Below are 24991 nucleotides of genomic sequence, written 5' to 3'. Positions count from 1 at the left end.
TCAGATGGCACATTAGGATGTTTCTTAAGTAGTAGCGTTTGTTTTGAGGTATTGAGACAGAGACTGAGACTCAGTATCGTATTTGTTAGTTCAAAGATTGGTATTAAAATTTCTGTCTCTATCTTTAAAATTTTAGTACTTCAGTACCTCCAAAAAGTAGAGACACAGAGGACTGAAATTTTTAGAGATGAAAACTGAAACTTTAATAATATTTTATACCTAAAATACTTTCATTTCAATTAATTAATTCCAATTTTACCCTTTGTGCAAATTAAATTAGAGTTTCATTATTGTTTCAATTCCTGTCTTCCATTTTGCATCAAACAGAATACCGAAATTTATTTCAATCCCTGTCTCTTAGTCTCTGTCTCTCAGTCTCAGTCTTTCCATCTCTATCTCTCCACCAAATGCTACCTTAAATGCTGCATCCTGAGTTCAACTTTCATCTAAGACTGGATGTAATTTAAGAATCTGATATAGTGTCACGCTTTGATATTTTATAGTTAACTAATATGCAAAGGATGTTCTAAAAACCCTGCTTTGCATCTTTAAGAAAAATATAATAAGATAGTATCATAGCAAAAGAATCAGAATTATGAAATTACATGATTGCATGAAAGTTCCCTGACAAAACAAGCCATGCTAGATTAGATACAAAAAAAAAAGAGTATTAGAATGTTACATTTCCTTCCACAAGTCTCTAGGAATGTGCTTAGAACCAACTATTTTCTTCATGATGAAACTGAATTGTTGCTGCTCTTGTTCTCAGAGGAACTTTGCTTCCTTTCTGCCTGAAGCGACCGGCATAACGACTCAAGCTTCTCCTTCTGTTTCGTTGTTTTCTCCAGTTGTTTCTTCAACCGCTCGCGCTGCTCAGATCAGATGTTAACAAGTGAAATTTCACACATTTTGATAATGAAAACACTCATGGAAAACAAGCAATACGTGCAATGAAAAAATAGAACTGCAAGCTATACCTCATCAACTAACTCTATAAGCGTAATATCAGACTTTTCGGATTTACTCTTCAAGAATTGATTTTCCTTCTTGAGTTCCTTGATTGATTTCGCCATCTGGTAGTTACAACCACAATAGAGGAAAAGATCAAAGACTTTATATTTGCACTCAACATAGTAAAACCAGCATTACTCCAGGAAGAACCCAAAGAGAAGTGAAGTATACCTTCTCAATTTCGTTTTTAAATGTTTCGAAAACTTCATTGCTTTTTGACAATGCTTCCTGAAACTCAATGCATCAAAACTTGTAGTCATAAAATATAAGCATCTAGCAATGATATGTACAACAAGACTCTGTATCCAAACATCAAGTCAATATCAACATAACATAAGATAACAACGAACTCATTGGCGTAAAATAGATTTTAATACAAAGAGAATCGAATGAAACCTGGAATTGTTGGAATTTTTCTCCATCAGTCGTCAGCTGCATGCGTAAATTCTTTTCTGTCGCTAATAGCTGAGACACTTGTTCTGCATATACTTTAATCTGAGACTGTTCTTGAACCAATTTTTCCTCGTGTTGCTTAACTCTTAAATCAGCGAGCTGAAGTTCCAATGTCTTTTGCTTCAACTGTTGATTGAGACAAAAATAATCACTACAGGTTATCGATTCCAAAAAAATGAATAAACATGACTAATCGTAGGATGATACAAACATTACCTTCTGGGCGTACTGTTGTTCAGATAGTTCATATTGATCAGCAAGCTGCTTTAGCTTGTTTCTTAACCTGTATTGAAATCATGGCAAATTATTTTCTGCTCAACTAAATACAATTCCACAGTTAAATAAAACAATATTGTAGGCATTCAGTTACTGTTTTTTTAAAGAATAAATGTACCATACAATAAATAAATAAATGATAAATAAAGAACAAAGCACTACGGTGAGCGGATTGAGACAGGTTCAAGACTCATGTTGTATGCAATAATTTTTTTTCCAGAATTTATATAAATTCAGTGACAATGGTTGGATCAGCTAAAAGAGCAAATCTATGCACAGTTAAATGTTTTGATAACAAAATTCTGGTTATTATTGTGATTAAGTATTTTCCAAAAATAAAATATGCACAAGTTTGAACATATTAATATATCAGCTCTCGAGGTCTTACATGTCATTTTCCTTAAGCTGAGTAAGACACTCATCCTTCCGCTCTTCAAGCTTATTGCTCACATCCTGCAACAGAAATTGGTGAAAAAAATCACCAAAATGGTAATCGTCACAAATGAGAAAAAGAAATTTTAAAAGGAAAAAAAGTTTCATTTATGGTATTATTACATTGAAACATATTATCTCAATCTCAATCATTATTGCTGTGCAAATATCTGTGACCATTACACCAACTGCAAAAAAAGTTTCATTTATGGTTTCTTTATAGAGTATATTAGACTGTAGTTAGTTAGATCTGATTGAGGTTTATTGTTTTGAGGGAAGTTCGTATAAGATGAAGGTCAGGAGTTAACTTGTTTAGGGGTCACACCGCTTTATGTTTGACGAAGATTACACTGCTCAAGAGCTGCAATTGTATCTTCAATGACAAGGGAGATATAAGATTCCCGATCACAGAGAAAGGCAACTCATCTGATCCTCTCAGACCTCTATGCACAGCTCAAAGATTAAATTGAATTAATGTGTTATACATTTTTATTGCCAAGTTAAACTCAAGCCTTTAAGTACCCTTTATATCTTCCTAATATACCAAATGTGCACTATATTTCAGTATCATACACGCTAAACAAGAGAGAATGATCAAACCTTGATTGCATCTTGAAACTTGGCTGAAAGGTCCAGCCTCAAGTTTTGCCCCTCGGTCGATACACGTTTGCATTCTTCCTGAAAATAGTTTTGATACAGACCATAAGATTGGCCCAAGAAAAGTAGCCACTCTAAATGCAAAGATAAGAGAGCTTTAATTTGGCAACTAAACAATCTTAAGATGTAGCAGCGGAACAGAAATATACCATCAACATTTTATTTTGACGTTGTAACTCCCTACAAAGTGACTCAAGCTTATCTCGAACAGCAAGAGCTACATAAAGAAGGCAACAGTCAGTGGAAAGAAAAAATTAACATCAACGTTTTATCAAATGAGATGCTTCCCTTTATTTGAGATTCCATAAGAGTATAAGGAATCGACGGGTATTTCCAAATATATTACTCAAAAGAATCGACACAATACGCCCAGTCGATTAGAATTAAGAAAATATGTCTTACACATATATCTAATTATTAATAAAATTGGATTTCGTTTTTTATTTTATTAATATATATTATTCTTTTTGAATAAAAATAAGTATAAAAATAAATATAGAAATATAAAAAGAAATATATAAATAAGATATTATATAGATATCTTTCTATTAAAAATAGATGCGTGCGCAGCAGCACCAACTATGAGAAATCCACCAATCCACATGTGACGTGTGAACAATGATAGTTGGATCCCATAGTCGGTAGCTAGGTATGGATAAGGAGGAACGTTACTGTTCTTTTTTTGTTTTTTCGTCCTCCTCCTTACTTTCTTTTGTCTTAAAAGATACTAGAACATAACGTTGGAAGAGATGATGAAAGCGGTAGTTCATTTTGGCCATGGTACTAGAAAATAGAAAGATCTTGTTCTTTTGAACATAAAGAAATAAAGAAGCCGTTGCAAGTGCCGGAAATACTAGGCCCACTAAAGGCACAAAAATAGAAGGTAAGTTTATCATAGAATGGGTACCTCGATTTAATATTTGTAAGAGAAATAACATAACAACAACTAAGCTTTTTCCTGCTAAGTAGGGTTCAATAAAAGAGAAATCATACATACAGAAGGAAGACCAAAACAGCACAATAAAATGACATAATCCATTACAAATTACCACTGTAAGCACTCAAATTACTGAGGTAATTGATCAATGCAGGAAAAATCCCTTAAAATTCTCTAGTCTAATACTGATATGAAGTAAAAATTCCAATAATTTGAAGCTTTGCAAAGGCTTTGTAGAGTATATTTCAAATTAATAAGCAAAGTCAGATTACTCATTGCAACATACCAGCATCTCTTTCTGCCAACACTTGTTGATACTTCAGTGAAAACTCCAAAAGCTCCTTTTCTGATTTAAGTGTACGCTTTGCACTCTTACGCTTTTCACCAGTTTCCTAAGAAATTAAGTTTAACTGTTCAGTCCCCTCCAAAGGTTGTCTCATTCTCATATGTTCATATGTAGTATTAAACAAAAATAAGGGAACATGACACATATCTGCTAATACTGACGAAAATGAGGAAATATATAGCAAAAAGTATTCACCCAATCAAATCTCTTTAACTCAAATACGAATACTGCAAAAACAATCCTTTTAAACTTATTGAGCAAGAGCATCAGAATATATAGAACGCTGATATATTTATATGTACTAATCCATGTGTGAATAGATGAGAATTAACAGGATAAATTTACTAACTGGTTTTCTGTTTTTTGAAGAGTCAACCATATCTGGTGAAGATGTATCCTTTGCTGCTTTTGTCTCCGAAGGTTCAACAGTTGCTGCAAAGGAAGGGATTAAAAAAAGAAACAAAACCATGTCAGATACTATAGAAAAGCACTAGAACACATAAATGCAATGAGGGGATATTGTAACAACTAGCAAATAAATATTTTGCAGACATGAGTAATTCTTTACATTTATCTCTATTATTTTTCTGTTGTATAAAAAGCGCACATGAAAAATAATCTTCTAAGTTCAAGCAAGCATGAATCCATTGATTGAATCAGTTTCCAGAAATATAAGAAATATTTGTTATTGTGGTGCATTGTCCAGCAGCACAAGAGAAATATAAGAAATATTAGTTGATGAGATATTGAGATCTCATTCATCTGTAAAACCGAAAAAGTCTTAAAAGTTTGCATACTCAATTTGGTTTTTGCCAGCAAAGTAATCATGGATATTAGTCTAGGTAATCCAAATGTTTTTATCAACTTCCCATAAAGTTATCTAGAACTGATTTGACCTCAATGTAAAATACTTTATGTTAAATTTGTAGTAAAAATAAAAGAGGAAGAGAATGTAGGTGGAGAGAAGCACCAAAGTGTGCAAAATAATTAGGTCTTAGTCTTAGGTGCTATGTTGATATAGTTTCCAGAAGCATCATACACGTATCACTAGGAAATAAATACATGACATAGTTTCACCAACATGATCAAAATTGGCTAACCTGATGTAACTGACCAAGTCTTTATTCAAGAAAACTGTTATTCATGCAATTCCCAAGATATATAATAATAACAATTACCATGCATTTACTGGTTACAACATCTACAAAAGGGAGCATTAAGGCTTAGGATAATTACATTTATCTAAACTTTGAGATTCACCATGTTGCTTATCCTTCACTGTACAGCATCCAGATTGCATAGCATCAGAAGCAGACTTGGCCACAGGAGGTGTAATCTGTGTGCCTTCTTCCTGTCGCATACAGCTATTATTTTGAACTTCCACTGAGCAGTCTGAAGCATCAAAAGTATGTGCTTTAGACAATTGAACGTGAGAAGTTTATAGTTTCTCCCTGATTTTTCTTACCATGATTGTTTTGAAACTCTTTTTCTCCCAACTCATTTGATAATTCACGAGTTCGAGTGAGGTCTGAGGAACCATCCTCCGTGTAGTTATTCGGGGGTTTCTCTTGTTCAGAAGATGGTGTTGGAGGAGCAACAGGATCTGTAGTGCTCTCCACAAACCCATCCGGCAAGGAATCAACCTCGGGAAGCCGATTTGCATCTGGACTCTGCATGTTTCCTACATCTCAAGAAACAATTCTTAGAACTATATACATAATACACACAAGAAATTTAGTACTTCAGTTCAATATTTTACCTAACTGTTGTGAAGATAAGTAAACCAGTCATGACTCATGATTGCTTTTAAAATTCTAATTAGTGCCTAATTTGCAATAACTGCATTTATATTCTCATTATAAAGATGACACACACACACACGCATGCACGCGTGCACGCACACATTTTCTCCTCAGTGAAAGGGAAAACAAAATAACAGATTCATGAAAATCATGGCCTCTGAATAGCCACTGAAACATGGCTCCAAAATCATTCAAAAGGCCACAACATCAAATGCCGGATTCATATAACAATTGCACCTGGCTAACTAAATCTCTTCCTCCTACTTGACCTTCCCAAAAGGGATTTTCAACTGACAAACAAAATACAATCACTACAAGAGAAAGGAAAAGAGAAAACAAATAAATAAATAAATAAAAATCCATCTGAGTCTATCCAATGTCACTGAATGCACCACCATATCCAGTGCGATTGCATGAAAAACTTAAAAATTCAAGCGAGTTTTTTCTCTTTCTTTTTTTGAAAGGAAAATATATAACCTTTTTTTGCCCTATAAATAATTTCTTCCTAGAAAGTGTACCAAATGAAACATGTTCTTCGTGAAACCGAGAAGCTAAATATTGAATAATTTGGGCACATACATAGTGAATAGCTTATGTGGAAGCATTGAACGATCTGGGCAATCGATAATGAAATAAAAATGGATACTTTGAAAAAACAAAAACAAAAAACCCGAAAAGGTGAAGGGATTTTTACCAGAGATGTGAGAAGATGAATGTTGAGCGAGAAGTGAAGAAGAAGAAGATCCAACAGTGCAAGGAGCTCACACCAAACCTCAGAAGGTGTTTGTGTTTCTCTTCTCTCTCTCTCTCTCTCTTCTATTGCTCTTTCTTAACACCAAAACCTTCTTTACCTTTGTTTTCTTCCTTCTTTGTTTTATTTACCTTGTTTTGTTTTCAGAAGCTATATTCTTAAATTATTTCTTATGGAGTACATCAGTTTTTAAATAATAAGAGCAAGGTTCTGTAGGTATAACAATCTCTAATTAGGTAATAATATAAAGGGTTTTGGTTAATATGAAAAGTTTATCATTAGTAAAAAGTATTAAATTTTTTTATTTAATAGATATAAAATAAATGGTATATTGAAAACTTAAATTTTTGTATTTCCAATAAAAAGTTTTTAATTTGTAATCTTAACTTATATCTTTACAGTACATCATAAATCTTAATATAAACAATCTAATTTATATCTCTTTTATAGTAGATATTATTTTGACAAAGATTCGAAAATTTGGAATCGAGAAGAGTATCGATGTATAGAGCATGAGTTTTTCTCCATTTTCGTGGATAACCTTCCCGAAGATATCTCGAAGAGAAAACTGTTTCGATTGTTCAATTAGACGGGACGCGTAAATGACTTATATTTATCACGTAAAAAAAAGGACAATATATACATTTTTGCATTCATACGATACACTACGAAGAGAGGGACTTTGAAGGCGATAAGGGATATGAATCGAATGAGGTTGAGAGAGAAAGCTCAAAACAATACTGTTCGACAACCACAACGCGAAGAGGCTCATGTTGATGCACGACTGAATACAAAAGAGGTCAAAAAGGAGAACAAAGAACAGGATCCACATGGGAACAGGTGGACAAAAAAGATGGAGGTAACGGTGGCAAAAGAAAATTTGGATTGGTTGCCGAGAAGCCTAGTGGGAGAGACGACAAAGGCCATCGATTTTAATTCTTTAAAAAATTGCGAAAAACCTTGCCTCAAGTCATCCAAGTACGAGAATTGGGTACGTATAAAGCTCTATTAACGTTCGACTGTGTGCTGACCGCTGAAGAAAATTACTCCTTTAAGATGAATAGTCTCATACAGTTCTTCCATAGCATATGGAGATGGGAGGAAGCGGAGCGGAATGAAACTAGAAGAGTGTGGTTAGAATACTTTGAAGTTCCTTTGCATGTCTGGTCAGTGGAAACTTTCAAAATGATAGGAAGTCAATAGGGCGAAGTAGTTGGGTGTGATAATATGTCAAAATCGTGCAACTCCTTCAGTGTTGGACGCGTGCAAATTGATACCTGCGTGTTGGACGTAATCAACGAATGGATACATACTACAATAGGCCTCAATGGGTTTGATGTATTGGTAAATGAGGTGGGAGGAGAGACATATGGTTTGGGGTGTAACTTGAAAAATATTGCTGCTGGCAGCAAAAGCAGCAAGCAATGACATAGCGGTGCAAAAAATGACTATGTAGAAACGGTTGTAAAGTCGGCAAGGAAAATAGACATGCCGGAATACAGTGACCAGGCGGCGGAGTTGCTCATGATGGTGACGAGGGAGAGTGAAGAAGATAAGGACAGATTGGTAATTTTAAAAGATATTTTGAATGAGTGGTGTAATGATAATTCAAAAATAAATCTCATGAAAATGGTAACATATGATTCAAATCTAGAGGATATTAAAGGAATGGCTGGTTTGGTGGGAGAGGATATTATGAGTGACGAAGAAAATTCTAAAAGAACCAACACTACAAGAAAATGGAACATTTGTAACAAATATTTTATATCAAATTTAAAATTGTTACAAAAAATGATTTTTTTTGTAATAATAATTGGTGATTGTTACAAAAGAATAATGTTTTGTAACAACATTTTAAGTTGTTACAAAACATGATAATCTTTTGTAACAACCTGATTTTTTTTGTTACAAATTATGTTAGTTTTGTAATGAGATGGTGTTTTGTTACAAAATATTATAATATTTTATAACAAAAAAAAAGTTGCAAAAATTTAAAATATTTTGCAATAAAATATTTTTTTTCAAAAACTCTAATTGTTTTATAACAGAATATCTTTTTGTTTAAAAAACTCTAATTGTTTTGTAACAAACCATTTATTTGTCACAAAATTTAATATTATTTATAACAAATTAATTATTTGTCACAAAATATAAGTATATTTTATAACAAGTTTTCTTTTTCAAAATGTTAAACACTTTAAGAAGAAAAGAAAATTTGTGTATATATTTTTTTCAAAATAGTTTTATTTTGTTTCAAAAAATAATCTTTTTTTACATACGGATTGTATTTATTAATTTTTAAAAATTATAAATATTATTTTATATTCTTTTAAAAAATTAATATATATTATTAATAATCAGATTTTTAAAGTTAACTAAAATTTAATTTATGTAATTTAAAGAAATTTTATTAAATTATAAATATAAATAATAGTAACTAAATATAAAAGAAAAAAATTACTAACAGCAAAAGTGTAAAAAGTAATAAAGTAAAGTAGTAAAAAAAACCCTAAGTTCTTACCCCCTCACTTTGAGCCTCACTCAACCCTATTTCTATGCCATCTACTACTCCACGAAGCACAATAGAGCTCCTGCGGGAAGAAGAAGCATCGGCGTAGCCTCTGGAAAATGTATGCCTTGTCTTCGTCTCCTCTACTATCATTGTCTCCTCCGCCGTCGTGTCGTGTGCAGTGGTGTCGTGGTCTTCGGTGGTCTTCGTCCCATCATGTGTGCCATCGCCATATGGTCGTCGTCGCAGTGGTCTTCGTGGTGATGGTCGCCATTGCTGTTCGTGGTCACCGTCAGCTTTGCTTCTCTGCGTAGTTCGCATCGTGCTCTGCTTTTCTGCAGTAGTTTGCATCATGCTCTGCCTCTGCCTCTGGTCCGATTACTTCTCTGCTGAAGGTAAGTCTTGGTTTATTTGAGTATTGTTAACTACATTATTAGTTGATAATCTGCTGATTTTAGCTGAAATAGTGAACCCCTATATTGTTAGTTGATTCTGCTGATATTGTGGTTGAAAAAATTAGTGTGTAATATGGTTGATAATCTTATTTTTGGTTATTTGGAGAGTTGATATTTGATTCTAATTTTTGTATATGTGCTCTATTATTTTGATTCTATTTTTTTCTTTCCTTTTTTAGTGATTTTGATTCTGTTTTTTTTTTTGTGAATTGAGTGTCTTAGGTAACTACATTATCCTCAATAATGAAAAAATATTGATTAAATTTTGTTAGTAATTTTGTGTTTTTTACATTGTAGTGTCTTAGGATAGTTTGTGCTCCTCTGCTCATTCTGTGTCGTCCTCTGCTTCTGCTGGTCTGATTTGGCTTTCCTCCCTCTGCTGCTGGTCTGGTCTGGTCTGATTGCTTCTCTGCTAAAGGTAAGTGCAGTTTATTTGAGTATTGTTAACTATATTGTTAGTTGATAGTCTGCTGATGTTCGCTTGAAATATTGTGGTCTATATTGTTAGTTGATTCTGTTGATGTTGTTGTGGTTGAAAATATTAGTGTGTAATATGGTTGATAATCTGATTTTTTAGTTATTTGGAGAGTTAGTTTTTTTATTCTATTTTTTCTTTATGGGTTTTATTATTTTGATTCTATTTTTTGCATTTTTTGTGGTTTTGATACTTTTTGCTTTCTTAAATTTTTGTGTTTGTGAATTGAGTGTTTTCGGTAACTACATCATCATTATTAATATAGAAATATTAATTCAATTTTATTGATTTTGTGTTTTTTACAATGCATTGAATTAGGATAGTTTGTATTGCGGAATTATAGAGAACCGTCTCGGAATTTAGTTTACATAGAGCCCTTTAAAAGTGATAGTCACTGTGATGCTATGTTATGTCATGCTGCTCTTTTTTGTTGATAAAATTGGGCAGGAGTGACATATAGGGATCAAGTGTGGACGTGCCTATGTCTATAGATCAAGAAGTAGAAGAAAGAAGATTCAAATGATAGTGATTGACTTCTTAGTAGTTTTATTTTGGGGTTCACAAGATATTTGCAATTGCTAAGTTATCCACTTTTTGCACATGATAGTGATTGAGTTTAAAGTAGTTAAACTTTAGAAATTCACATCATATTTGCAATTGCTAAGTTATTCACTCTTTGTTCCATTTGTTTAACTTTTTTGAAAAGTGTAATATATTTTGAATCATGTCCACTTTTATTGATGTACTTTCCTTTGTGTAATTGTGTATTAAATAATGTAGATATTTTATTATTTCATTTCTTTAATGTTATCTCTCTGAGTTTTATTGTAGATTGTGTAACATAATGGCCTCACGAAGGTTGCAAGGTCTACTGCATCTAGTTTTACAACACCAGCCCCTTCTCCAAATCCGGCAGCCCCCATTTCGTCACCGACAACCCCTATTTCAGCACCAGCCACTGCCCCTGTTTCATCGCGTATTGGTAAAAGGGGACTTTCGTGTGGGATTGCAACAAATAGGGTGTTGAAAACAAAGACAAATTGGAAATTAAAATTGCCGATCTCTTTGGACAACTTAGCTCCTAATGGCATCCATGATGATCTTTTTGCATCCAAAGTGGGTATAGTTACAAGACAAAATACTCCTTTGGATGTAAAGCAATGGAGTCAAGTTGGAGATGATGTCAAGCAAAAAATATGTGACATTGTTTTGGTAATACATATTTATATTTTCTGCTATTATGTATATTAAATCTTTATTTGTGCTAACTAACTTTGACCAATCGTATGTAAGAAAAGTTTGATATAGCAGATACGCAAGTAATACGCAAAATGATTTTAGCTAAGGCTAATATTTGTTATCGAAGTTGGCATTGAAGATTGCGTGAACACTATGAGTTGTATCAAACTGATGAGGAGTGCCTTCAAAATCTACCGAACAATGTTCTTCCAGAGACATGGGACAATTTAGTGTGAACTCTTTCATAACGTGCTTTGACAATGAAAGAAACTAGACAATTAAAGGTAGTCTAGAAATTGCTTAAAGTTTTAATACATATTCCTAGATGATTCATATATTATTAATATAGTTTAATTTGTATATGGATCTATTTATCACATTTTATTTGTGTCATGGTTGAGAAATGATAAATGTCCTATTATTTGGTTTGATAAATTTAGTTGTGTATTGGTTGAGAAATAAGTTGTGAATTGGTTGTTTTGTTGGAGCCGAATACAGTAGAAATATTCAAGTTTTAGGGGAGGTTCTGCCAAAATTTTTCTAAAAATTTGGATAAAAGTTAATGGAAAAAATTATAAGTAGTGTTATATCTTGTTTCTAATTTTTTGTTTCGGCTTTTCTTATTTACAAGAGTGTTAAAATGGTGACAACATGCTACCTTGAGGGCTCAAGAATATTTTGATTCACAAAGACACTAATTTATGTTAGACTTTTAACTTTTGGTTGAACTTGTGCAAGAAATATAACTTGTAGAACTAATCAATATACTCAAATGAAACATGTTTGAATTATGTATATTTTTACATATTATATAAATGTTGACTTATCCAGTAAAATAGTTAATATATCATATCATTAAAAAATTAATTTGGCAAATTATGCATGCAATTTGTATTAAAAAAATGTTACAAATTAATTATTTTGCTTTTGTAACTAAAGAAAAAAATATTACAAAATTAAGTTACATTTTATAACAAAATTTTATGATAGAAAAAATATATTGTCACAAAAAATATTTTTGAACATCAAAATGTTATTACTTTTGTAATGACATTTGGTTCTTTGTATTAGAAAAATTTATTACAAAATATTACTTTGAATTGTAACAGTAACAGTTTCATTTTTTTTTATAAAAACTTTTTGTAATGGGACATACTACAACGACCTCTTTTTTGTTACAAAATTCTTTTGTTTTAAAATTCTGATTTTTTGTGACAATTTTTTTTGTTACAAATATTGTTTTTTCTTGTAATGCAGATCGAAACTTTTTGATAACAGGATTTATGGGCTGGGAGGGAGAGTCATAAAGGAAAAAAATCCTTAATGCTAATGAAAACTGGACCAGATACACAAGCTATTACAAGAAGGGCTTGATGTTGCAGCTGGGCCCAATTCTTTCTTCAAACCTAATCCTAAGTGGTGCTGGGTCAGGAGGTATGGGTGGGTTGCACCGTGTTCTATCGGGTCGGGTGGAGTGTGCAAACAGGGAAGAAAGGAAGCGCATTCCTAGCGCTGTTGCACGATGGGGAGAAAACGGGCATGGAGGCGGTGCTTCAAACGCTGCTTCTTGGTCATTCTGAGACGGAGAAGCAAGGGTGACGAACCGTGGGACGAGTGCCATGGTGCTTCGGGTTGATGTCTGCCCGAGTAGCTCAGGCGCGGAGGAACGCGACGCAGCAATTAATGTACATAGAAATAAGGGAACCGGTGACGATGAGGAGTTGGATAAGACTAAAGCTCTGTCGAAACGGATTCCTATTGGGGACAGACTGAATGTTGGTGAAGCTGGGATTGAGGACGTTGCAGGCTCAGTGACGAGTGGCTATGGTGATGATGAAGAGGACGTCGATATGCCGGAGGGATCAGAGAGGTGAGCGATGTGGGAGATGATGTTGGGAACATGGCCATGGAGGGGGAGAACTATGTTGGCAGTGAAACTGAAAGTAGAATCTGGGTAAAGGAGCAAGTGGATCATGAATTTAATGTTGCTAATAAAAGTAGAGGCCTGACGGTAGGCAGCGAGAGTTTGATGCAAGGTGGGGATGAAATTGGGGAGACTATAACAGAGGGAGTAGGTGATGATAATGATGGCAGAGCGGGAGATAAACGGAATTCAAGAGTGAAAGAGCAAACGATGGAAAACAGAAGGACACGGGAATTAGTAGTGGAGTTCGGTGCAATGTTATACAATGAAGAAGACGATATTATGGTGATCCTTCAAGTTCAAAATGAAAAAAATGCTAAAAAAGAACTGGCAAAACAAAAGGCGAAAGCAAGACGATGCAGGCCCAAGAATAAAAAAAAGGCATGTAATAATCTTTTAAAATGATTTTTAGTTCATGGAATATTAGTGGGTTAAGGGGAGATGAAAAATTGAGAATGGTAAAGGACTTAAAGACGAAAAGTAGACTGAATATGTTAGGTTTGATTGAGACTAAAAGGCAAGTTGTGACGAGATTTGATGTAGTACGACTTTGGGGGTGTGATAGTGTGGGATGAGAATATGTTGCGTCTGATGGTGCATCGGGTGGGTTGTTGTTAATGTGGGATGAAATAATGTTTAAGATAAATAATTGTCATAAAGGAGAGTGGTAGTTGTGTGTTGAAGGGGTTTTAGTAAACAATAATTTCAGTTGCGTATTCTTCTTGGTTTATGGCGCTCATACTAGAAATGAGAAACTTGCTGTGTGGGAGGAGTTAAGCTATATTGCTGGATTATACCAGGCCCCTTGCTATTTCATGGGGGACTTTAATAAGATTGTACAGGTGGAGGAAAGAAAAAGTGCGGATAGATTTGCAGTAACTGCTGAAGAATTCAAGAATTTGATACAAGATATGCACTTAGTAGACTTGTCGCTTAATGACCGTAAATATACATGGTTTAGAGGACATTCATGTAGTCGAATTGATAGAATGATGGTTAGTTTGGAATGGATTGAGGAGTCTCTAGAGACTTGACTAAGAGGAGGTCCGAGGGGTTTGTCAGATCACTATCCAATGATAGTGGAAGATACAAAGATTAGAGGTGACCCAAGACCGTTCATAAGCCTTGACTCATGGTTTACACATGAAGATTTTCTGATAATGGTTACAGAGGAATGGAGGGGTCTAGGAGAGGTAGGCATCACAAATAAACTAAAGGCTTTGACTGTTACTCTAGGAAGATGGCACAAGGACAATTTTGGTGACATGGATAAGAAAATTCTGAAGTTTGAGGGAGAGATAAAGAAGATAAATGACATGGTAAGCAGTGGGGTGTAGGACAGAACAGTGGAGGCAAGAAGGAAGGCGTTGGTGACTTGCTGTGAGAGATGATATGTAAGAAAAGAATTGCACTGGAAACAGATGTCACGATCTAGGCATGCAAATGACATGGACAAAAAAACCAGATACTTCCATCAAATAGCTTATTCAAGGAGGAGGAATAATAGGATTGATGCGCTGGTAATTAATGGAAGATTGGTTAGAAATTCAGCCAGAATAAAGATTGCCATCAGAGAGTTTTACAAGTAACTGTATCATCAAGAGAAGTCTCCTATGGTGGGCTTCAGGAATGGACTGGTGGCTAGAATATCTGAAGAGGATTCTATGGCGTTAGAGGTATTGCCGTCAGTTGAAGAGATTAGTGAGACAGTGTGGGACTGTGAATCATCAAAAGTATCAAGTAGTGATGGGTACAACATGAACTTTATTGAGAAGTGCTGGGATGAGATTGGGACCGAGTTTATGCCAGTTGTGACCGCTTTCTTTCAGACTTTAAGACTACCAAAAGACTCTAATATCACATGGGTTACGTTGGCACCAAAGTTCATTAGGGCTAAGGAAATCAAAGACCTTTGTCCGATTAGTATGGTTGGATGTGTGTACAAGGTGATTTCGAATGTGCTAGTTAGGAGGATGAGAGCAATGATGCTAGGACTGGTTGGGGAGACACTGAGTGCATTTGTCAAGGGTTGTAAAATAAATAATGGGGCACTTATTGCGTGTGAAATTGTGCATGGCTTAAGTTAAGGAAAAAGGAAGCGGCAATTATCAAGCTAGATTTTCAAAAGGCATATGATTGAGTTAAGTGGAGCTTTGTAGACATCGTTCTGCAGAAGATGGGGTTTGGGTGAAGATGGAAGGAGTAGGTTATGGAGTCTATTGGTACAACCTCGATGTTAGTATTGATAAATGGCTCACAACAACGCCGTTTATAATAGTAAGAGGTTTGAGACAAGCTGATCCACTATCGCCCTTTTTATTCGTCCTCGTTGTTGACGTCCTACATAGAATGGTCGGAGAGGTAGTTAGAAACGGACGTATATCCCCTTTTTTATTGGGAGAGACAATATAGAATTGTTGCATCTTCAGTTCGCAGATGACTCTATGTTGTTTTGTCCACCAGAGGAGGAGACTATTAAAAACTACAAGAGACTTCTACGTTGTTTTGAGTTGATGTCGGGGTTAAGTATCAATTTTAACAAATCCAATTTGATTCCAATTAACTATGATTAACAGTGAGTGATACGTATGTGCAGCTTGTTGGAGTGCAAGAAAGCTACTCTTTCAATCAAATACCTTGAAATTTCTCTAGGAGCTAATCCATGGCTGGTCAAGACTTGGAAGCCAATAATAGACAAGGTGGAGGAGAAACTCAGCTCATGGAAGTCGAAGGTGCTAAACAAAGCGGAAAAGTTGGTGCTTATCAAAGCTGTCTTAAATAGCTTGCCAGTATATTATTTAAGTTTGTATAAGATGCCGAAAGCTGTTGTTGAGAAATTGATTTCATTACAGAAAAAAAAATTTGTGGAGTAAGGAGGATGGTAGGAATGGCATAGCTTTGGTTAGATGGGAAGTGGTTCAGGCTCCAAAAAAGCTAGGTGGTTTAGGAGTTGGAGATGCGATGTCCGTAATACAGCACTCTTGTTTAAGTGGTTGTGGAGGTTTTCAAAGGAGGAATGTCCGTTGTGAAAAACGGTGGTATGCTCCTGCAACAATCTCAATCCTAACGAGCTACTATCTACCCAGGTATTACTTACTAGAGGAGGTCCATGGAAGGATATCTGTCAGCTGCTAATTAAGAAGCAACACGTAAGAGACAAGATGATAACTGGGTTGTCCACGGAGGTTGGAGACGGTAGAAGGACTCGATTTTGGGAGAATGTCTGGTTATATTGTGGCCCTCTGAAGGATAGGTTTCCAAGGCTCTTCTCGGTTTCAATCCAAAAAGGATCTGTCATAGGGGTATGTGGGTTATGGGATGGGTTAGAGTGGATTTGGAACTTCCAATAGGAGTTAGAACTTGTGAATTAGTTGCATGACGTAACAAGTTATAGTTTTACTAAGACTATTTGGAAAGGATTAGTCCCCTCAAAAGTGGAGCTGTTTGTTTGGTTTGTCTTGATAGGCATGGTGAATACAAAAGAAAGTTTGTGTCGACTCGAAATAGTTAATCATGAGGATAATATGTGTGTTCTATGTAATAAGAATGTTGAAAGTGTTCATTACTTATTTCTTATATGTGAATTTTCTTGGCAGGTATAGTGCGCAACTGCGCATCGTTATCTCATCTTAACAGATAATGGTCCTTTCCCAGTACTGTGAAGCAACATTTTCTAAACTCGACAGGTGCAACTATTAGGAAGGAGGAGCGCAAGAAATGGTTTATTTGTTTCTTTGCAGTAGTTTGGTCCGTTTGGATGAAAAGGAACAGGAGACTATTTCATAATAAAGAAAAAGGTGTGGAAGACACCATTAACATATCTTTCCTTAGCTATCAGGAGTGAATGTGTGAAGATCCCTTTTGTTGTTGATGGTAATGTCGAAAATGACAAACGGAAGATGTTCTAAGTCTTGTAAGTTGCTAGGTGGCTACTATTGGTGTTGACTTGTTTTAATTCTTTGCTTTTTCGCTCCACTTTTGTGTTGAACTCTTTTATTTTAAAAAAAAAATTGATACTAATATGTTTTAATAATTAATATATGTTATTTGTTTTGTTAATTAATAACAATTATATTGTTATCTAAATATCAGAAATATTTAGTATATAAATAATAATTGTAAGACCACAAACTAAAAGGAATCAAAGTAAACTCTTTAAATTATTCTAAGACTTTTCTTAAAAAGAAAATAATTACAATAAGCCTTTATATTTCAATTCAGGATAAACTTTTGGTTATTCTGTAAAATTATAAATATATTAATTAAATTTTTAGCTAAAAAGTATTTTTTCTGAAAATAAGATGAAACAGATACATTCTTAGTTTATAAATTAGAATTAAAAATAAACAACAAAAAAATTCTGTGTAAACAATGAGATGAATTGGTACATAGAAATAAGGAATGTTAATGTCTCCAAAAAGATAAAGGGTGCACGTTTTTTGAAAATTAACCTGCTATTAAAAATTAAAAAAAATAAAAAATAACAAATTTTAAATTAAATTATTGAAATAAAATATAATAGAGTTAAGATTTATTTAATTAATACTTATAATATTTTTCAATAGAGTATTATATATTTTTAAAAATATTATATATATATATAATTATAATTTATCAAATTAACTTATATATTTATATATAAATATATATTTTTTCATATTTTCAATATATATTATATATTTTACATAAATAACTTATTTGTGTATAGGTAATTAGATTAGATTCATTTGGATGACTGGATAAATCCTCCGACTCAAATGTAGTGAGTAGAAAGGGTTAAAAACTTAAAATTACGTCAAAATAAATAATAAAATAACTTTTGTAACACCAACACACCCAGGCCAATAGATAAGTAAAATCTAATACGCTATCAAATATTAATATTTATGAACCTCGAAATTTAATTTAAACATTAATCTGTAAACAAAAATATTATACATTTCCAATTAAGGCTACATTTCAATGAATAATAATGTTTTACATTGGAAAGTCGGAGATTACCCTTACCCGTTTTATTATAATCCATTGTTATAAACATTAGCTCAAGAAGGAGATGAGGTCTAAGTTCAAAGTTTTAACACATCAATATCTTGGTGTTATAAAACAAATTTAAAGGCAATTAAGAATAATAACCGATATATAGTATATTGTGATATCATTTTTCGAAAATGTATTGAAAGAATTGATCTAATTTGTTGAGATGATAAAGCATATTAATAAATAATTTAAATTAGCATATTAACATAGATAGTAAAGCAAGAATAACCTGTTTATTAATACTAAAATATATTTACCAAAGTTGTATTATACGATTAATTAAGACTACCAAAAAGGAAGCCTAAAAAAATATAACAATTTTAATCCGAATAACTACGATTCGCACTATTAAGAAAATCGAATATGAAGATAAACACAATTAAACACATTAAAACATAATTAAGAGTTGGTATTTAAAATACAAATAAGCAGTGTAGGACTAATCCTAAAATTCACTGCACAGTTTACACAATTTAAAGTATCCTCAGAAAGACCATAAAAATATAAAAGTCCGCAGCAAATAAAATTCATAACAAAATCAAAAAAGCCTCATCTTGCCACCGTCGATCAAGAACCCAGTTCTGGGAACAAAAGTTGCGGGACGACGGTGGAGACCTGTAACTAGTTCCGACCGACACGCTTCCTAAACAAGGAGAACAGAAGCTTCGAACAAGTGATAAATACTTATTGAAGAGATGATGCTGGTACCCTTGAACAGATGAACAACCCTGCAATATTCACTTCTTCTTCTGGGCAGCCTTGGTGACCTTGGCTCCGGTAGCGTCCTTCTTCTCCACATTCTTTATAACTCCCACAGCCACAGTTTGACGCATGTCCCTGACGGCAAAACGACCAAGAGGTGGGTACTCAGAGAAGGTTTCCACAACCATGGGCTTGGTGGGAATCATCTTAACAAGACCTGCATCACCATTCTTCAAGAACTTGGGCTCCTTCTCAAGCTCCTTACCAGATCGCCTGTCAATCTTGGTCACAAGCTCAGCAAACTTGACAGCAATGTGGGAGGTGTGGCAATCAAGCACTGGGGCATAGCCATTTCCGATCTGGCCAGGGTGGTTCATGATGATGACTTGGGAGGTGAAGTTAGCAGCCTCCTTGGCAGGGTCATCCTTGGAATTTGAGGCGACAAAACCACGCTTGAGATCCTTCACTGCAACATTCTTGACGTTGAACCCAACATTGTCACCGGGGAGGGCCTCTGTAAGAGCTTCGTGGTGCATCTCAACAGACTTAACTTCAGTTGTCAGTCCAGTAGGTCCAAAGGTCACAACCATACCGGGCTTCAAGACACCTGTCTCAACACGTCCCACTGGCACAGTTCCAATACCTCCAATCTTGTACACATCCTGAAGAGGCAGACGGAGGGGCTTGTCTGATGGCCTCTTTGGCTCATTGATCTGATCAAGGGCCTCAAGAAGGGTTGGTCCCTTGTACCAGTCGAGGTTTGTAGACCTCTCAATCATGTTGTCTCCCTCAAAACCAGAGATGGGAACAAATGCGATTTTGTCTGGGTTGTATCCGACCTTCTTCAAGTAGGATGAGACTTCCTTCACGATTTCATCATAACGGGCCTTGGAGTACTTGGGTGTGGTGGCATCCATCTATAGCACAGAAAAGCTACCATTAGAAAATGAATAACTAATCAGAAAAGGACAATCAACTCGTATTCTGTTTAATCATCTCACCTTGTTGCAACAGCAAATCATCTGCTTGACACCAAGGGTGAAAGCAAGGAGAGCGTGCTCACGGGTCTGACCATCCTTCGAGATACCAGCTTCAAAACCTCCAGTGGTGGAATCGATGATGAGAACGGCACAGTCGGCCTGGGAAGTTCCAGTAATCATGTTCTTGATGAAATCCCTGTGTCCGGGAGCATCAATGACAGTGCAGTAGTATTTGGTGGTCTCGAACTTCCACAAGGCAATATCGATGGTGATACCTCTTTCACGCTCGGCCTTGAGCTTGTCGAGCACCCAGGCATACTTGAAGGACCTCTTGTTCATCTCAGCAGCTTCCTTCTCGAATCTTTCGATCACACGCTTGTCAATACCTCCCAACTTGTAGATCAAGTGACCGGTGGTGGTCGACTTTCCTGAGTCGACGTGGCCAATGACCACAATGTTGATGTGAGTCTTCTCTTTACCCATGATTCCGAACAAAGATCTGCAAATAAAATAGATCCGTGAGATGTGTATTCGGAACAATCTTCAACACATGATAAACAAACCAAAACCTAAACAAATCCTAATTATGCTCTTTGAAATAACTTCAAACAAATTTAAGACCACGATATCTACACAATAATAGAAATAAAGCAGACACAGAAAGTTTCAGCAGATCGGGCGAATAAAATAAGATCTCATACTTAATTCTCTATACAATATTTAAAAGATAGAAACATGTTATTCAAAGAAGACGCAACAGATCTATACAGAGATAACCAGGAAAAAATCGAAACGTAAAATATAAATGATTTTTCAAAGGTGTTTCGCTACCGTTTTCAATTAAACAAGGTCATAAATCTAAGCCAATTCATTTAAAGCCTCAATATAAATAAGACAGAAATCAAAATCCGTTAAAACAAAATAACTGAAGAGCTGAACAATACAAAAATAACACTAAAAAATAGCGAAACATAAATCAATTGAAAAATCATGATTTGTGAGATACGAACATGAAATATGAAAACCGATAATTCCCTATCGCATGCAGAATCACATCACATCACTGAAACAAGAATAGCGCAAATCAAAGAAGGTAAATAAGAGAGAACGAGAGATCGAACCTTGGAAGAGCTAGATGCGCGAAAAACCCTAGCCGCAAGTAAGAGAGAAGAGTGTATGGGAGCAAAGTGAGAATGAGTGATAAGGGTTAGAGGGATATATATAGCAGAACCTAATTTGGTACTTTGACGTAATTGCCCTCAAATTTGTGAATTAGATTCCGTTTGTGTCCCCGTTGTTGTGCTTATCTGGCGCAGATTTGAACCCCAACGATAAGCCAAGATCTCGTTGGTTAAGTTACAAAGCGGCGGCACAAGTTTGAGACCTCTCGGGTTAAAGGTTCGACCCGATTCCTTTATGGGCCTGTTTTAGGGTTGCTGAATTCGTTTAAATTAGTAGGTATATATTAAGGGTTTAGAATTTAGATGCATTTCAAGACCCCCAAAAAAAAGAATATAGATGCATTTCCTATACCAAAAAAAAAAAACTTCAGATGCATAAATTTTTGTATATATAAGGTGGAATTTAAATTTTAGATACATGTTTAGACTTAGTTTAATAAAATTTTTACTTTTTAAAAATAATTTATAAAAACTAGTTTTTGAAAGTTAGTTTTTTTCTGACAAGAAAAAAATAGAATGATAGTTTTTTAAAAATTATAGTATCTATGTTTGATAAATTAAATTAAAAATGAATTTCAACATGTACAAGTAATAACAATACGTTTGATAAAATAATTTTTAAAATTTAAAAATATTATAATACACATTAATATAAAAACTAAATTTGGATATTGATTAATAGATGAGGTTATATTAGACTTTTTAATTTTGATAAACACAAGCCAATTTTAAAAAGCTTCTTAGGTGTTTATGTTTTTCAAAAAAATTTATCAAATTAAGCCTTAAGCAAACGAGTGAGTTAACCACTCGACTAACCCAAATTAGCTATTTAGATGTATTAATTTATTAATTGAAACAGTTTTCATAAAAAATACAGTAAATTATTTTTTTTATTATGAAAAAAATTGAATGTAGACAATTCTAATCATAAAAGATTTAAATTAACTTAATGCTTATTAAAAATTAGAATAATATTACAAACTATCAAAATATTTGACAAAATTACCTAACAAATTAGTGATTTTGAATAGTTTTGCCAAACTAACTAAATATTTAATTTGTATCAAGTTAGTTTATATCCTTAAATTGACAACAATTAAATCTTTTGTCGTTAAAAATAATAGTTTACACTAACAAATATAAAGTTTAAGTTTTTAACATCTTTGTTGGATTTAATTTTGATTTTCTATTAGTATAAAACAGTTTTACACTTTTATATATATCTAATTACGTAATACTACATTAGCAAAAATAAATACTTTTAGATAATAATGTAAAGTATTTTATATTGTTAGTGCATCAAAATTAAACTTTAATTTTGTTATATATTTATTAAAAAAAAATTAAAGTCTTCTTTTAATAATAATCCAAATGATCCATGTTAGGCTTCGAACCTTGATAATAGGAGGTCTACAATAGATTATTACATCTACTATGATCATAATCTGGTTTCATGGAAATGTACCAAGCAAGCTTCAATCAATAGAAAGTTCTATAGAAACTAAGTTTATAGCACTAGCAGCAACTTTTGCAGAATTAACTTGGATTTAGAATTTACCCCTTAAAATGCAATAGACCTGTCTCACCTCACCAAGAAATTTTTGCAACAATATATCATCAGTATTGCTTAGAAACAATCCTTTCTACATCAGCAAACAAAGCACTTTGACCTGGACTTATATTTTGTTAGAGAAATTGTAATGAAGGGTTTAATTTCAATCATTCATTCATATACCATCTAATAAACAAGTAGCTGATGTTTTTACTAAACCCTTATTCATTATGTTGTTTGACAAGTTTAAGAACAAACTCAAGTTGCACAATAAACTACTCTGAATTTGTGGGAGAATATAGAAAGTGACGTGTACCACGCAATTTAGCCACAAACCGACCTCAAAGGGCGGAAACAAACAAAACAACCTTATCTCCCAAACCGTTACTCAAAACAAACTGCACTACCCAAACACGTCTCCACCCATAACAAAAAGATACTACTAACTGCACTGACCAGGAATATCGGAACCTATGAAGCCCACTACTAATCCAAAAACGTCTATAAAACTAAACCCTCTAACTCACAAAAAAGGCAGGTTCTACATTTACTTCTGATTATTACTCTTTACTTGCTTATAACTAGCACACTTACTTGAGGTCGGAGTGCTTTGTGCAGGTGCTCCCGCTGCCGTGTTTCATAAAGCCCAGGCTAAGTCCGTATTCCTTTATCTGGACGACGTTCAGCTCAGCCGCGAATCCAGGTGTTCAACCGGAGGCTACGAACCTCGGCTCAGTCAGGGCGGACACACAAACATCAGCATTATCACAACATACACTTACAAAACCCATCATTGAACTATTATATATAGAAAATATTAACCACCTCCATGATTGGAGAAAACCTTTTCTCGAGTACATTTACGCAGGTATCATACCCAGCGACGAGCTCAACCCCCAACAGTTCAGGCGTAAAGCAAGCTTCTACACAAAGATAGCAGGAGAACTATACAGACGTGGTTTCTCACAACCACTGCTGAGATGCTTAAATAATGATGAAGCCAAAGAAGTTATGGATGAAGTTCACGAAGGTGTATGTGGAAACCATATAGGAGGACGAGCTCTCGCTGCAAAAATAGTCCGAACAGGATACTACTGGCCGACTATGAAGAGAGATTGCATAGCAAAGTTCAAAACATGTGACAAATGCCAAAAACATGAAGCCATCTCGACAAAGCCGGCCGAGGAATTACACAGCATGGAGGTAAGTTGGCCCTTCCACAGGTGGAGACTCGATATCCTCGGCCCATTTCCAATGGCCCCAGGACAGGTAAAATTTCTCCTGGTATCTATAGACTACTTTTCAAAATTGATAGAAGCACAACCCTTAGCAAAGATAACAGCCGAAAATGTACGATCTTTTATATGGAAAAATATAATATGCCGTTTTGGAATACCAAAGGAAATAATATCAGATAATGGTAGACAATTTACAGACAATAAGCTCGGTTTGTTCCTAAGAAATTTTAGTATACAACATCGTTTTAGCTCGGTCGAACACCCACAGACTAATGGGCAAGCCGAAGCTGCTAACCAAGTTGTGTTGCAGGCAATAAAGAGGAAGCTTGACAATGCAAAGGGAGAATGGGCCGAGCTCATACCAGAAGTATTGTGGAGTTACAATACCATAGTATATAACACAACGGGCGAGACACCCTTCAAGTTAGTATATGGCTCAGAAGCACTGATCCCAGTTGAGGTCGGCATACCGATGTTAAGAGCTGAGCTGTACAACGAACAACAAAACGTAAGAGCTAGGAATGCCGAGGTTGACCTAGCCAAAGAAGACAGGGAAATCGCTGCCATCAAGCAAAGAGCCCAGAAAAAAATGGCAGAAAGAAAGTACAACAAGAAAGTGATACCGAGGACATTCATGGAAGGCGACCTAGTGCTCAGATGAACAGAGGAGGCCAGACGACCTCCAGCTCATGGCAAGCTCGCCAAAAATTGGGAAGGTCCTTTCCGAGTAGCAAAAGTGCTCGGCATGGGGGCATATCAACTCCAAATGTTACTAGGCAATACCATACCGGAAAATTGGAATATCTCTTCACTCAAAATGTACAGATCATAGCTTGTACAAATTAGCAAATGAAGGTACTCTTTTTCCCCCTTAGAGCTTTTTCCCAAAAGAAGGGTTTTGCATAAGGAGGGTTTTAATGAAGCCAGACACCCAATATGTTCAAATAAACGTGACAAATTCCTTCAAACAGAATCTAACAATGCTAAAACAAAATAAAACAAAGCATATGCTATAGACAGTAACATACAAAACA

At 34.6% G+C, this 24991-nt stretch overlaps 2 protein-coding genes and 1 long non-coding RNA gene across 3 annotated transcripts; 1 reads left to right on the top strand and 2 right to left on the bottom strand.

Moving 5' to 3' along the window:
* Positions 1 to 477: 477 nt before the first annotated feature.
* LOC112712577 (uncharacterized) lies at positions 478 to 6849 on the bottom strand. Its single transcript, XM_025765501.3, has 13 exons — positions 6609 to 6849; positions 5578 to 5793; positions 5349 to 5504; positions 4462 to 4544; positions 4053 to 4158; positions 2979 to 3046; positions 2773 to 2850; positions 2129 to 2193; positions 1681 to 1747; positions 1408 to 1590; positions 1183 to 1239; positions 978 to 1073; positions 478 to 869 (listed from the first exon to the last, which is right to left on the bottom strand). The coding sequence occupies exons 2-13, from the start codon at positions 5786 to 5788 to the stop codon at positions 732 to 734; spliced, it is 1308 nt and encodes a 435-aa protein (XP_025621286.1). The 5' UTR covers positions 5789 to 5793; positions 6609 to 6849; the 3' UTR covers positions 478 to 731.
* Positions 6850 to 9264: 2415 nt separating this feature from the next.
* On the top strand, positions 9265 to 11643 carry LOC140175443 (uncharacterized). Its single transcript, XR_011866245.1, has 3 exons — positions 9265 to 9569; positions 9927 to 10047; positions 10936 to 11643. It is a non-coding gene; the product is annotated as an uncharacterized lncRNA (long non-coding RNA).
* Positions 11644 to 18692: 7049 nt separating this feature from the next.
* On the bottom strand, positions 18693 to 21313 carry LOC112712576 (elongation factor 1-alpha). The gene is made up of 3 exons (XM_025765500.3): positions 21108 to 21313; positions 20008 to 20485; positions 18693 to 19923 (listed from the first exon to the last, which is right to left on the bottom strand). Exons 2-3 carry the CDS (start codon positions 20467 to 20469, stop codon positions 19042 to 19044), a joined length of 1344 nt encoding a protein of 447 aa, XP_025621285.1. The 5' UTR covers positions 20470 to 20485; positions 21108 to 21313; the 3' UTR covers positions 18693 to 19041.
* Between the last annotated feature and the right edge of the window lie 3678 nt (positions 21314 to 24991).

The sequence above is a fragment of the Arachis hypogaea genome, chromosome 9, assembly GCF_003086295.3.
Source record: "Arachis hypogaea cultivar Tifrunner chromosome 9, arahy.Tifrunner.gnm2.J5K5, whole genome shotgun sequence".
In the NCBI taxonomy this organism is placed as follows: Eukaryota; Viridiplantae; Streptophyta; class Magnoliopsida; order Fabales; family Fabaceae; genus Arachis; species Arachis hypogaea.
The sequence above is the reverse complement of the archived record's forward strand: the minus strand, read 5'-3'. Positions and strand labels throughout refer to the sequence as shown.

What these genes read in the sequence shown, in the direction of transcription:
- LOC112712577 (XM_025765501.3), bottom strand. Translation starts at nt 5,788, where the DNA reads ATGCAGAGTCCAGATGCAAATCGGCTTCCCGAGGTTGATTCCTTGCCG. An exon ending in AGAGTTTCAAAACAATCATG is followed by an intron (nt 5,505 to 5,577) that starts GTAAGAAAAATC and finishes TTGATGCTTCAG; the next exon opens with ACTGCTCAGTGGAAGTTCAA. An exon ending in TTATAGAGTTAGTTGATGAG is followed by an intron (nt 870 to 977) that starts GTATAGCTTGCA and finishes TGATCTGAGCAG; the next exon opens with CGCGAGCGGTTGAAGAAACA.
- LOC112712576 (XM_025765500.3), bottom strand. Translation starts at nt 20,469, where the DNA reads ATGGGTAAAGAGAAGACTCACATCAACATTGTGGTCATTGGCCACGTC. An exon ending in TGATTTGCTGTTGCAACAAG is followed by an intron (nt 19,924 to 20,007) that starts GTGAGATGATTA and finishes TCTGTGCTATAG; the next exon opens with ATGGATGCCACCACACCCAA.